Below are 14,599 nucleotides of genomic sequence, written 5' to 3'. Positions count from 1 at the left end.
CAGCATCTAACACATATAAACAGGAGTGTGCTATGTCACAAGGAAATTATCTTTAAGTGATGGGTTCATTTAGTGTGTGGCAACTGTAACTTGTTTTATATTTCTTCCTCGAGGAGAAGTTATTTATTTGTTCTTCCCTCATTTGTGTTCCTTCTTCATTTCCTCTCCATAGATATAAATTTTTTCCCCTCTTTACCCGTGCCTCTTCTTCTCTGCACAAGTGCTGGTCGCATAAAGAAAGCATATTTGCAGAATAAAGGATAATGTGGAAACTATCAAATGATTTGGAATGTGGAAGTGAAGAAAAGGAAGCGAGTATGTCAGCATCGCGCCAGAGCGCCTGCCTCAAAACCGACAGAGCTTCTGGGAAAGGAAGCCGGTGATCAGACTTAGCCCAGGGCCATAAAACCCCCAGAATTTTGCCTCTAAACTCTAGAGGGGGGGGGGGGGCAATTAAAGCTTTTATAGGCTTCGCCCCTAGATTTGCAACCGGCAATTAAAAATCATTACTAATCAAATAAAAATAAAAGCTGCTCAAACTACAATTTGGCCCAAGCACTGATTGGATTTATACTACTGCAAGAAAGACTCGTGTAAAAAAAAAAAAAAAAAAAAAAGGACACTGGTCGGAGTCAATGTTACATCCTGTAGAAAAAATGTGAGAAAAATATTAACATTTCACGCTCAGCGACAAGAACAGGAAGCCAGCTTATCAATCTGTAACAACTTTTCTCATTTTCTCTCCTCCCCGCCCATCAAACTCCAGTTTCCTCAAGATAAAACTGGGGAATTTTATGTCTATAGAAACTCAGTGAATATGTGACACACTAGAGGTTTCCTGGGTGAGACTTAGAGGGTTGGCAGGCAGCCAATGAGAGCTCCTGGATCAATCATGGCGTTGATGCATGTGAAGGCTTGTGGGTGTTGTTAACAACGGAGAGTCGGGGTGGTCAGAAATCACCCTGAGAGACACTTTGACACTGGGTGGGCAAGCACCGCAAATAGAAATGTCAGCCGTCTCAGTGGCCGGGGTTTCACAATGGCAGCGGCGTGGCACGGTGCTACATGGTAGTGTGAACACAGAGCTGTACTCCAGGGTTACCAGGTAGCACTGCACCTCAGTGACTTAGCGACAGGTGATGGAGGAGGGTTATTTTGTTTTGTTTCTTAAAAGATGCTTGAATTAAAGTGAACAAAAAGAAACCTCTAGATCTTTTATGTAAGAATTTCTAAATATATATTACTATTAAGAATTTAAAAATCTGTGGAGTGGGGAAAGATTAGAAATAGCAAGACAGAGCTTTGTGTACTGACCGTGACCGGGCAGACCCATGCTGCTTGCTAGCTGGTAGAGGCGTTGCTGCTGCTCCTCGTAGGACCCTTGCTCGCTGAGCGCTGACATCATGCGCCTGTAATGTTCCTCAGGGCTCATGTGGCCGTGGCTGCCGCCTGCCTCCACCCCTGGGCTCTGGGAGTTTTCTGCAGAAAGGAGGGGAGGGATTAGCGATTGTCAGTAGCAAACTGATCGGGAAATTTCTTTTAACTTGATCTCCAGGCTCTGAAGCTCTCCCCATAAATTTCTATCACCTCAGTGGCACACGAGATATTTATAGGAAGAACAGTCCACATTCATTTGCATGTCACGATTGTGCAGAGCACGCCACAAGCAAGAGGTTGCATGAAATGTAATACTGTTAGCAGCCTCAAAGCATTAGTGGCTCTAAATGGTAACCAGAGGTCACAGATTTGTGAAATTTTGCAGTTCAACAGCTAAAAAGCCGATTCAACATCAGACACATGAAGCACTGTGCTTTAACATTACTGCGAACTTTATTGTCAGATAAGAAATAGTGATTCAAACTTTTTCTAGTTAAGATTTGATTTCAGTTCTTAAAGGTACTAGACCCTTTGAGAAATACCTAAATATTAAGCATTTTTTGGTCATATTTTCTCATTTTACCTAATAAAACAAGTATAAGTTTTATGCATATGTTAAATATGAGTCAGAACATGTGCTTTCAAAGATCATGAAGGTCCAGTGGACTGGAAGCCTCTTCACATGAAGCTACATGCGTAGAGCCATGCATTGTTAATGTTCAGAGCCTGACCCCATCATGAACTCACAATTTCTCTTACACAAAGCGCATCAGTAGCTCCGGTAACACTGCAGTGATGAAACTTACTGTATATAATGCAGAAAACTCAACAGTACAAAACAACTCTCAGCTTCGACCACTGTTAGTGTGGGTACGTGTGTGTGTAACACCTCTCTGTTGTGTTTAGGGTGTTGCGAAGACAATGCGGTGTATGATGTCTATCTAGCCGTCAGTCCCCCATACTTAATCTCCCTGCCTTTGACCTCCCTCTTCCCCCTCCCTGTCAATAGTAACATGATCTAAGGTAAGAACGGAGGGGGATATAGGAAGGTGGTTAGGGAGTTAGAAAAGGGAGACAGAGGATGAGGTGGAGGAGGGAGAAGCAGAGGAAAGAAGCAGGGGTTATTTTTACCACCCTCCTCCTTATTGAAACCTGAGTCTGGCCCCGGGCAGGCGAGCAGGAGTGGCGCTGAGGAGCGGAGGTGGGGTGGAGGTGGTGAGGGAGGAAGCGAACACGCAAGCATCTCTGTCTCCACCGACAAGCTCCAGCTAATCCACCCAAGGTCCTCGAGTGTTTGTGTGTGCGTCCGTGTGTGCGTGCGCAACTAGTCTGTGCCTGTCTAAAGTTTTCCTGCTCTCTAAACACAGCAGGGGGTGCCGACTTTGCAACTGAAAGAAAAACAGACATCATTTACACAGTGGTATCCAATCTCTCTGGCTCCATCCACACACTACCCTCACAGTCTGTCTCTTTTAGTCTGTTCTCCACCTGCATTAGTCATTAAAGGATCTCTTGTGTCACCACACTTGGAGGCAAAAAGATGTAACTTAGCATAGATAACACACAAATACTAACCCACGTACAGGTGCCGCGTCAGGCTTTGGGTGTGGACGGAGCTCAAGGTTAAGACACAGGATCAGCAATGTTTTGACAAGGCTTAAATGCACTTTTCTGGACAGCTGGCTGCACACACACACACACACACACACACACACACACAGAAACAGAGTCTGCTTTATCAGTTTCTCTTGTTTCAGTTTCAGTTTGTGCATGTACAGCAGAGGAAGAATGTATGTATGTATATATGCAAAGCATATACAGAGATTGTGTTTTTAAAACCAGAAACCTAACCATACACACTGTGAGAGGCACAAAAACACAAACTCAAAACACACAAACCTCCATTTGCCTTAAAAGGAAACCGAGCCAGAATACACAAACACCCACACACTATTCTCAACCAATAACAAACCCATGCATCTTTCAGAGGCAGGGTTGTGTCTAAGTAAGACGATAATGGCCACGAATGAGTGCTTCTGTACACAGAGAAAGAGGAAAGAGGCTCCAGGCAGGACTGCAGTCGGTCAAAGGTCACCTGGTGGCCAAAGGTCAAAACAGGGATCACGCCGAGCTCGACACAGCTCAGTCTTACATCCGAATCACACACAACTGCTTTCACTCATCTAAATTTTAATCCATACTTTAACCCTCAGAAAGAAGATTTTATTAGTTTGTCAAATAAGAAGTGCAGTGTATGCACAGCGCTTGTGAGTCTGCAAAGATAAGATGTGTGGTGAGCTGCCCTTGGGTTTTGCCTGCTGTATAATGCATCAGTCAGGAAGTCTTCGTCAGGAGCCCAGAGGGACAGACTCGGTGGCCGTGCCAGCTCCACGCCGGGCGCCTGGTTTCACACCACACGAGGGAGATATGAATAATAGAGGACAGCGCCCGGATTGCAGCACTACAGAGGAGCACCGTCTTACCAAGGTGTGCCTTGTCAAGGTCCGTCATTTACGCTGTGCTAATTTCACCTAGAGAGCAAATGCTTATGCTCATATGAGTGTGTCTGCCTGAGGATATTACTGTACACATGTGTTTGTTTGGAAGATGACAGACGGGACAGGCGCCCATGCCCTCAAATCACAGTTTTCATTCATTTTTTGTGGAACACACACATATATAGAGGTGATCAATGTTTGATCTTTTTCAGGGCTAAAAATGAAACTCCTAAATGGTTTTCATTTATTGATATTAAATCACTTTGTAAGTAAGAACTTTGTTTTTTATTTAACTATTTATTCGTTTTTGGTGGCACCCTCTAATGTGTGTATATGTAGGAAGAAAGGGGAACGAGATAGCTGCTTCTACATGCTCCTATCTCAACCAGGAGCATGTGACAAACTGAGATCTGGCACATCGTTTGCTCTGTGGGCCTCTGTGACCTGTAGTCACCCATAACACCTTTCTCTGCAGGGATGTTTGCATGTATATTTGGAGAAACATGATTTGGGGTCAACATTCTGACATTCACCAGCGGCCGAGTCAACTTCCATCTTTTCTCTTTAGTCATTCCGTCTTTTTTCCCCTCAAACAGTTTCACACATCTGTAACATCACAACACACAAATACACTGCCTACCTTTGGGGGATACACTGCGTAACTTCTTGCTTTCAGAGGGACACTCGCTGCTGCTGTTGGGAGAGAAGCTTCTCCTCTTGCCTAGAAGGTCATCTGTAAACACACACGGAAACCAATCAGAAACAAAAACCAGAGTAAAGACTCGATATTGCCGCTCTCCTGTGTCTCTACCTGTGTGCATGGTGGCTGCTTTGGAAATGGTAGAAGAGAGAGAGAAGTGCGAGTGAAAAATAACCAAGGAGGAGGAGAGAAAGATGAAAAACAGAATGAGTGAAACAAGGCACGGGCGTCTGGAGAGGTGCATATTCTGTCAGAGAAAAGAGAGGCCCTGCACTGCCGTGGATGACGGATCTGCCCCCCTTAGTCACGTGTTTGTTTGTCTATCTAAAGCAGGGAGGGGGGCTCTGTCTCTCTGTGCCATAATCTCTTTCCAACAGTCTGTCCTCAAGTGTTATCACCATCCTTCCTCTCTCTTTCTTCCTTTTTTCCAGATGTTGAAGCAAAACCCTCTGACTGAACTAAAGTGCACGAGATCCTCTCAGAAATACCGCTCAGCTGACATCATGTCTGCCTCACGTGTTTTTATTTTAATTTTCGTTTTTGTACCTCTACAACAACTTTCGGTGACCTCCCATAAACCCTCATGTCTCTTCATTTCTCCATCCCCTTCCTTCTCTCGTTAGTGTCATTTGGGTGTGTTTGAACCTCAGGAGCATCTCACTCTCACATTAACACCTCTCTGGCTCCTCTTCTTCCTCCCTGTTGTCCCCACCCCTGCCACTAGAGCTGCTCCCCCCCCCCCACCCCTTACCTCTCCTCCCCTCTCATCTCTCTCTTCCTTCCTTTCCCATCCCATCACCTCCCACCCCCCCGCCACCTCCCCTACAAACACACCTCAAATCAATACAGGCCTTATCAGAGAAGGAGGAGATACAGAGCACATCGCACGCAGCGCCGGCAGGAAGGAAAGAGGCGTTTGTCATTGCGCTCTCTCTCTCTCTCTCTTTATTTCTACTTCATGCATCTCTGATTTTTCTCCAACTGTTTCTTCCTCCACACAGACAGCCAAACCCATCGCAGTGAGTTCTTCTTCCCTTCGTTCCACTTTCTCTCTTTCCCATCTCAATGCATAGTTTTCAGGGTGAGGCGAGTTCCCCCCCCTCCCTCAAGGAGAATGGTTCATCTCTCTCTCTCTGCTTTTTCAGCAAAGCAATTTTTCATCATTTGCACAGCAGGTGTAAACAGTGCGGAGAAAGAACGAACACAGAGTAGAAATAAAACACGTCGTCATCATCATCGCAACACCCACGCAAATATAGTTAGCTCCGCCTCTTTCCTGTGTCCAGCATTAATATTGCTGGTGGTACGTGAGAGTAAAGCTGATATGGTGTCTGAGCTCTGACCTTTAACCTATTAGCCAAACTTGTGCCTGTTCCTGTCTGTAAGGGGAAACAGAGGAGGGAAAAAAAAACGGATTTAGACAGGACTCTGAGGACTTTGCTGTGCTGCTAAAGGAGTGCCGGTGTTGATGAGAGGGCGAGCGAGCAAGCGGGAAAGGATGAGAGGGAGGAGGTTCACTAATGATCCGGTGTTTGATGTTACCTCTCAGGTCCTGAGGAGATCCACTCCCTATACCATCCAAAAGAAACAGCAGGAGGAGGCGGGGGGCACAGGGAGTAACGCTAATGGACAAGTGCATGCATACACACAAACTGGATGCTTTTTACCATTTCTACTTTTTCTCCAATCTCTTTTATGATCTCTCTTTCCGTTTTTCTTTCTCGTTTTCAAATCTCGCTTGGTACTTTTCTTTCACTGGTCCTTTCAGGTGAAAAAAAAACGAAGGTCTCCATCTATCCTATTAGTGAAATATTAACAAAGAGAGAGAGAACCCCCATTAGTTAAAGCCCCTCTTCTACCAAACACACACGCGCTTAGACCCACACCCACAGCCTCTCATGATCAAACACACTTGAGTCGTCTCTTGAGCCGACCTCACTCAAGACACTGCGTCTCCTGAGCGAGTGCCCGAGGGCCCGAGATTTGAGGGCGGAAAGCTTTTAAAGCCAATTAAATGGGGCTTCTTAGAGCACCGGCGCTCCCTTTTAATGCCAAACCCTGAGCTCTGCTAGCATCTATACTAACCCTTTTACTCCCACTAACACAGCTTACAGTCAAGTTTGCTACCTTAGGCCTTTCCCTATCACCTGCTTGTTAATATTGCTAAGGAATTAGTGGTCGTGGAGTCAAGAGTTTTAGTCCGCCTTCAAGGCTGCCATTTTAACTGTCAAAATACAGCAATTATTAAGTGCAGACAGCGTTTGCTTCTAATGATATAACCCCATGTTTTAGCTTTTCTTGGTCAACAGACAATCTGCAGTCTTGCCTTTTTTTCAGACATGTATGTGAACACACCATGTTCCAGCCTCTTCCTCAGTTCCTCCTTGCTAGTTAACCTCCTCCTTATCTGCTGTTCCTCCCACTGAGAGAAAAGATAGATGAGAGCTGAGGGATAGAAAGAGAAAGAGGAAACAGCAGGACCTAAACGACTTCTCTTTCATGTGACACCAGCAGGGCGAATCATCAGCCAGGAGAACGTTCCCCTTCCTCTCCTACTCTTTTTTTTTTTTACCCCTCTTCTTCCTCAAACTTTAGCCCTCCTCCTCTCTTCTCTCCATCCTGTGGAGCGCGTTGACAGCTCAGACAGCCAGACTCCTTAATTCCTCTCTTACTCCGTTAATCTGTCATCTTTATCAGGCCGAGGAAGGGGAGGGGGAGGCGGCTGAGTGGAGGGAGCAGCTTGGGGGGGTGGGGTGACAGGCGGGGACGTGGGGTGGGCCGCCAGCCGCAGCCCCCCGATCAATCTCCACATTACAGCTGACAGAATGGTGCTAATAACTTATTGATCCCTCCTCCGTGCGCCGGGGCCTCCGCCGGCCCTGAAAGCCCTGGCATTGATTGGCTTACGGGCCGATGCAGCTGGGAAAGGGCGGTGTGGTGGTGGTGGGGGTGTATGAGAGAGGGTTGGGGGTGGTTGATGGAGTTGGCACGAGTGGAGGATGCACCACAACAACATGTGCAAATGTTCACCAATAGGAAAACTGCCACAAAAAGTGCTCGTCTTTCTTATATGATGGAAGAAACTGAAAGACGGACAAACAGAGCCAGAAAAAAATCCCAAAAGGAATGGAACAAAAAAAACCCCCAAAAATCTGACCTTAAAATGAAAATCTGTGAGTGTGATATTTTCAAGAGATCATAATTATGTAACCAAATAAAACCAAAAGTAGGTTTTGTCTTTGTCGTCCTCACTGCCTTCAGCCGGATACAGTCAGTCCCTTCTCGTAGGAATCCTCTGAACAGATGGCGTTACACGAGAAGTTTCCATCAGCAGTACCAGTGGTTTGTTTATAATGTCGGTTATGACAACCACTGTGACTACTATGACAGTCACCCAGAAAAAAGTTTTTTAAAATTACTAATATGTAGGCATCGGTACACCTCACTAGGTTGAGTAGGCTACCCATCTAGCAAAAGACCACTGCAGAGTGCTTTGTTGTCTACTCTATTTCCCAAAATAACGGCTACAAAACTAATCTGACAACTGTCTGTCCTAATTCTATGGAAATACCATTTATTTTTGAATTTCCTTTTAAAAAGTCAAAAGAAAAAAAACATGAAAGAAGTAACTAATTAGAATTAAAAATAAGTTTGATTAATAAATAAAATACTTCATCATCCTGAATCAAGAAACACAACATATAAAAGAAAGGGAAAAAAACCATCAAGAAACATTTATATATAATATTGCATAAGTAGATTAAATATCTGAAAAAAAAATCTGTAAATGGAAAATTTCTCAATTAAACTTTTCCAATAAGGTTGTTCTGAATCCAAAAATGATGTCTAATATCTTCTGTCAGTCTTAAATGTATTGCTTTCTTTGTCAGATCTTTCAGTCTTCCCAGCATTCATCCGTCTTCTTCTGCTTACAGAGACTGTTCCTAGGCAACAGTTCATGCCCAAATATGCAAGCTAATATTCCCATTCAAACAACGCGCAATTCGCAGGTTATTAAAGGCAATTAAAGATTTAAAAGTGCCAAGAAATATTTCTGTGACGCACAACTCGACCGACTGCTGATTCTGCTCAAGTGTAACTTTGCACAAGTACAAGCAGAAAAGAAAGAAACAATACAACTACAGAAACTACAGGGTTTCTTTTAAGCGCCCAGGCATGAAGGACAAAACTATTTTCACTATTAATTCAACTATTTATTTTGTCATCTTGAATTTCACATCTTGACAGAACCATCAGCATGTCTGTTTGAGAAACCATGAGAAAGCGTTTTGTTATGGCAGTGCAATTACATCCCTGTTAAGCTGTGGGATGTTTTAAAATATTTACTATCCACATTTCCCCTTTTTAGCCGCTGTATGACAGAGCTAATATAAGCACACATCCTGGAATGTTTACTTTGGGGGCAGAATTGCCTTTCTATGCTAATCATGTAATAACTAGCTGGTAATACTTTAGAAGCAATCAGTTTGAAAGAAAAAGGCCTTGCACAAACACGCTGGGCTGCAGATTCACACGCAAGCAAACATTTAAAACCAGGCCTTTCGAAACCGCACACGGAAAGGTGCGCATGCACAAACACACACAAAAATGTGCTCAAGCCCCAAACCGCTGCTGCAACCCCCAACCACACACACGCCGACAGGCTGTAACTGCTTTTGAGAGCCTGAGTGTTGGGAGCAAAGAGAGAGAGGAAGAGAGAGAGAGCGGCGGCCCAAAAACACCTTATCTGCCTGTTTGAGTCTCCGGTCTGACCGCAGAGCCACGGTTTACAGTCTCCACAGGCAGCCAGACTCTCAGCATCGGCGCCCCTGCCCCTCCTGCCTCCTACCCCTCCTTCCCCTCCACCCTCCTCTCCGCCTCTAACAGAGCCTCTGAATAGCCAGTGGCTGGGGATTGAGAGAGCGAAGCAGGGGAGGGACGGATGGAGATGGGAAGAGAAGGGAGGGAGGCAACCTTCCTGTCTGTCTCTCAGATTTAATTAACGGCCCACTCCGGCACAGAGACGACCCGGCAAGCCTGCTTCCCTTTCCTCCTGACCCACACACACACACGCACGCACACACACAAACACACACACGGAGCAGTCCGCCGCCATAGTTGCTGCTTACCCTCCCTTGATACCACTACCGCACTCATTCATCTCATTTTCTTCTGGCTCCCTATTTCCAAATGTTTCCTCCATCACAGCATCTCCGTCTCTCGCTGCTGCAGACTTTTTCTTCACCTCCTCCTGGCTGCCTTTCTCCCTTCTTTCCCTCCACTGTTCACTGGTACACATTAAACACCTCTGGAGGAGTCGAACAGCAGAGGTGACTGATGCAACAGCATAAACACATAAACACAAGCATTTATGCTGCGCCAATCCCAAAGCCAAATAATCCACTGCTTTAAAACTTCATGTACATTTCACCCACCTAAGTATGTGGACGCAAATTCGAACTTGAGTTGATATTGCGTAGGCACGCAGATGTATAACTACATGTTATTTGTGTGTAATTGTGTGTTTGAGAACGAGTGTGTGTCTAATTTCACTGGCAGACAGAATTAGAGCCAGTGGCTGATCGGATTGGACTCGTTTACAGACACGAAGCGAGCCGCTTAGGCAGCCTGTTAAATCTCCCTTTAATGCTCAAGCGGACAGATTTTAGGGTCTTGGACCCCCTACGTGTAGGCCACACTGTGCGCGCACCATCCCCCATTGCTGCCCCACACCCACCTCCATCCCCTCTTGTCTTCCCCCATTAGGAAAATCATTCATGGCTCTGATTTCTCCATTAAGTTTAACAGCTGATTAGACTGGTGTATTGGTGGAAATCTGTCCCAAACAGGGACCCAAAGACACCGGCTGAGCTGGCTGTTTAGCAATCTAATACTCTCCCCACCTTGCACCCACTCTACCTCATATCGCAGGCACCGTATGGACAATTAATCTGGCAGACAGAGTATATGAGCACACGGAGAGACAGTATGGTAGTGTTGGGTCTGGGGTGATTATGCCACTTGCTGTGCCTCCTACTAATGGGATAAGAAGGGACAGGGGTTGAACTCCGGGTAACAGCAAAGCAAAGGTATGGTCTTTACTGATAAAAAAGGCACCCAATTATTTAATTAAGGGTAACTGCATTTATTTAAAAGTGTTTGGATTATCTGATAGAAGTTTATAATCCAGGGTTATTCATGTGTCATGATCAATATTTTCACCTGCAGGCAAAAAATCAAAAAAAAGAAAAAAAAATTAGCAGGGATAAGAAAAAATAAAACTCTTGAGATTAATTAGTTCAACATGAAAGGCCTTCCAACTGTTTTAAGTCTTCAACAACCCTAAAATTATAGTTAGTGAACTTCTTATATTACTGTGATAATGTGAAGATTTTGCAAGTGTACCATCAAAAACTACATAAACATACTTGTACGCCACTAAAGTTAAGTGCAACTTACAAAATGTGAGCGAAACATACAGTACAATGGACTTGTTTCTAAACAGTGACTTACACAGAGGCTTTCTGAACACCCATATGTCTTTGATGGCTGCACAATATCCTCATACAGTCTACTTGACAAATAGCTGTGATTAAATGTGGTCTGTGTTCTGTGTTTAAGCTGGAAGCAAAGCTCTTAGCTTAGCACATGCACACCATGGTTCCTCTGCTCACATGAAACTGGATTAATGGCAAACAAAGCTATTTATTCAGAGGTAATTTAAAACAGGGGGTTTAGCCAAAAAAAAATAAAATCCTGGAGTGCGGCAGAGAATGTGGGAAGAACATTAAGTAATCAACATGAGCGACCTTTAGGAATTACTAATACGCTTATGTTAAATTCCCTCAATCACATAAATTACAGTAAATTAAATGGTTAATGGAACGTTTACATGTGTTTTAGGAGGTGTAAAGGGGCATGTATCATCTGCCTACATGCAAAGGAAGAAAGAGAAAGACAAATGTAAGAAAGAGAAAGAAAGAAGCCACCTTACATTTTGCATACATTACAAATGTGTACTGTTAAAACACACACACACACACACACACACATCATCATGATCCTACCTGTGTGTCCAGTACTGGTGCTGTGGTCAGAGGCGGACTGGCCTTCGGGCATGCCGTGCTGTCTGGTGTGGTGCAGGTTGGAGATAATTGTAGAGAGGTCAGTGTCACGACTGCAACACACAAAATACACACACACAAACACACATAGAGGAAAGAGAGCACAATTAAAAGTAATGAACAAAAGAAATGAACTAGTAGTAAACCCAAATCAGTGTGTAAGCAGCAGCATTCAGCATTCATACTGTTTCACATAAGACTTACCACCGAAATCCTCCATACAGACAGACCTGCGCTCTATAAAATGCACATCTTCACACAGACTCAGCAGCAACAAGTGGCTGTCCTGTCAACTGGCTCTTAGCTCTGAGGTGTGTAATACACTCTGACAGACTACCGCATCCAGCACTTTCAGGTCTCATCCCTACTCATCTTCCACACTAAGATGTATTAATGAACATATTCACAACCCATAAGCAGTTTAACAGCTTAAAACCCGCTCTAATAATATGCAAAGACAGGTAAAGAATAGTTAAGATAAATAAACGATTCGATCGCGCTTGGGAGTGGTTTTATTTAATAAGAATGTATAAAATCCTCAAGTATAAGCCACCATTGATTGCGCTAACAATTAAAAAAAGGAGCTGCAAGTCTTCTCTAGTCTTGTGCCTACACTAATGTTAAGTTCCTCACATGATTAAAAAAAAAAAATAGAAAGAAAATTATTATTCACAAGAATTTCTCAAACACCCTGTCCTGCCCTTCAGTACCCAGAGGAGGAGCAGGAGGAGGGTTAACAGATTAGACCCAGATTTGGTTGGAGCCGCTCTGTCCTTTCAAATTCTCCACCAGCTGCCTTTCTAAACTCCCCACACCAGCGGACCCACACAACTGTGTCATGGAGGCATTTCATTTGCAATCTGATTACCATCCTGATCGCATTAAATGGCATAATGATGGGAAATAGGCGCTTAGCGTTTGAGGGTAGCGTGGCCGCGCGGTGTGTGGAGTGTAGTCAGTGTAATGGCAAACAGCTTGTGCGGCAGGAGAGGTACAGGGCTGAGTGTGTTTTTTAGTTACAGTCTACATATCTTCTGTCATAGTTATGCGATATACCTGCTGCACACAGCTGTCCCAAAGCCCATGAGGATTTAGAGATTTTTGCACATACATGCTGTGTTGTTTTCACAGTAACCCTAACACGTCATTTCACAGCATCAGCAACCTCTCGTGTGAGCAGCAATCTCATTTACAGCCTTAACTGGCAACTTTATTGAAAGCAGAAACATCTATGAAGGGGGTCTGGTATGACACGGCAAGCACAGTTTATGGGACAGAGGCGGTGAATGGTTCTTAGCTGCCACCACTATGACGAGGCCACACTGTTTGCGGCTGCTGGATTTGGGTTTTTACAGTCCCATGATTACAGGCTCCTTCTGTAATGTCAGGCTGTCGGTCGCCAAGCTGTTTTCCACACGCTAACAGAAAAGATGAAGGGTAGTGCTGAGGACCTCATGCTGGCCCTGCTGGCCTCACCAGTCACCTCTCAGGCACAGAGAACCAATGACTCAGAAAATAGTCGCAGACAAAACAGTCACCATCGGTTGCTAAGCAAGGAGACGCTTGATTGGTCTGTGACTGCAAACTTTTTACACTAATGACAGACTTCTTTTTTAGAGTGCAACTTACTAAAATTGGTAGCTCTAAGCGTCTGTGAGGGCAATGATTTTCTTCAAAAACGAAAATGAGGTCCAAAGAAGGTTTTTTAAAGGTCATTATTGTGCGTTTGTGTCACCCACTGACTCCAAACCATGCCATCCGTGCACAATGCAGTTAGATGCTCTACTGTGGGAAGCTGCAGCCAAATCCATCAATCAGTTAGCTGCATTATAACACCACCCTCTGTCCATCATTTAAAGTGATCGTGATAATGCCATCGTGAACTTCTCAGAGAGGTGACGGGGTTATTATCCCATGGTGAAGTGGCCGCTCAAAGCCGTGCACGGCAAGGACATTGTTAGTTGGGTAATTAGCGCACTTCTCCTGAGCCGTCCCGCCTCAGCTCGGGCTAATGAGGGCCTAGCCTTATCCCCACCCACCTATGCCCTCCCTCAGCCCCCTCCTTCGCTCAGTCTGCGAGCGGAGGCAAGGTCACTCTCAAGCCGTGGAAGACGGAGAGGGGGGCTGGGGATGCTGTTTAAAACCCAGTCACCTGAGTCAGCGCTCCCTAAGGAGCTCCTAAGGCCAGGGTTAGCTGGGAAGGACGGAGGCCTTGGAAACGATGGAGGGAGGGGGTTATATAGCGGTTGTTGAGCCCGATTGCTAAGAAGGACATGAGCCGACTTCTCATCACCCACGTGCACCAGAGACAGTCACCTCCTGCTTATCTCTAAACTGGTCAGTAGTGTTCCTTTGTTACTGGACACAGTGAACCAGACACTGGGTTAGCCAGAGTGTGTCATTAATTAAATACCACTATCTACTAACATTGATTATGACAGTTTTATGTCATCAGTAAACTTCCACAAAGGCTGAATTTAAATTTCAATACAATCCATCTCCAGCTATGATACTTATTTTTTTTAGCCTGTATAAAGCAGAACATTGCAGTTCTCAGAGTAACCACTTGAGGCTGGCTTCAAAAGTGAGTCACTCTCATGTGAAACTGTTAAATAAAAAGCATTTGAAGCCATGTTCAGTAGTTTTGGGCTCCATAGTTTTCCTTTTCATATGCATTTTCATAAAAAAAAAAAAAAGGATGCTGGTAAAGCTCAAAGTTAGGGGAACGGGTTCCACCTTTGTGCTTTTTGGAACATTTTTAATGTCTAAAGTATCTGACAAATAAGATCTGCTGTGTGGTGCAACACATAACATATTGGAAAATGCATTATTTAGCATTATTATTATTTAGCAGATAACTTTGTATGTGCATTATAGTATATACCATGGGTCGGCAACCC

General features: G+C 44.5%; 1 protein-coding gene across 5 annotated transcripts in view; it reads right to left on the bottom strand.

The window, feature by feature from the left end:
• The window catches only part of samd11 (sterile alpha motif domain containing 11), a 50,055-nt gene that overhangs the window by 13,919 nt on the left and 21,537 nt on the right, over positions 1–14,599 (bottom strand). For 3 of the 5 annotated variants that reach the window (XM_086278215.1, XM_086278213.1, XM_086278210.1), the window contains exons 4-7: positions 11,643–11,752; positions 4,687–4,704; positions 4,516–4,608; positions 1,315–1,479 (exon numbers count right to left, since the gene is read on the bottom strand). In XM_086278215.1, the coding sequence (XP_086134341.1) occupies positions 1,315–1,479; positions 4,516–4,608; positions 4,687–4,704; positions 11,643–11,752 (386 nt within the window). The remainder of the gene's footprint in view (positions 1–1,314; positions 1,480–4,515; positions 4,609–4,686; positions 4,705–11,642; positions 11,753–14,599) is intronic. The other 2 variants (XM_086278211.1, XM_086278212.1) reach the window with 2 other exon arrangements.

Source organism: Aulonocara sp. 'chitande type north' Nkhata Bay, linkage group LG20, assembly GCF_057382095.1.
Source record: "Aulonocara sp. 'chitande type north' Nkhata Bay isolate Kocher_YH1m ecotype deep benthic linkage group LG20, A_spYH_male_GT1.1, whole genome shotgun sequence".
Taxonomy (NCBI): domain Eukaryota; kingdom Metazoa; phylum Chordata; class Actinopteri; order Cichliformes; family Cichlidae; genus Aulonocara; species Aulonocara sp. 'chitande type north' Nkhata Bay.
Note: the sequence above shows the minus strand (reverse complement) of the source record. Positions and strands in the feature narration are given on the sequence as shown.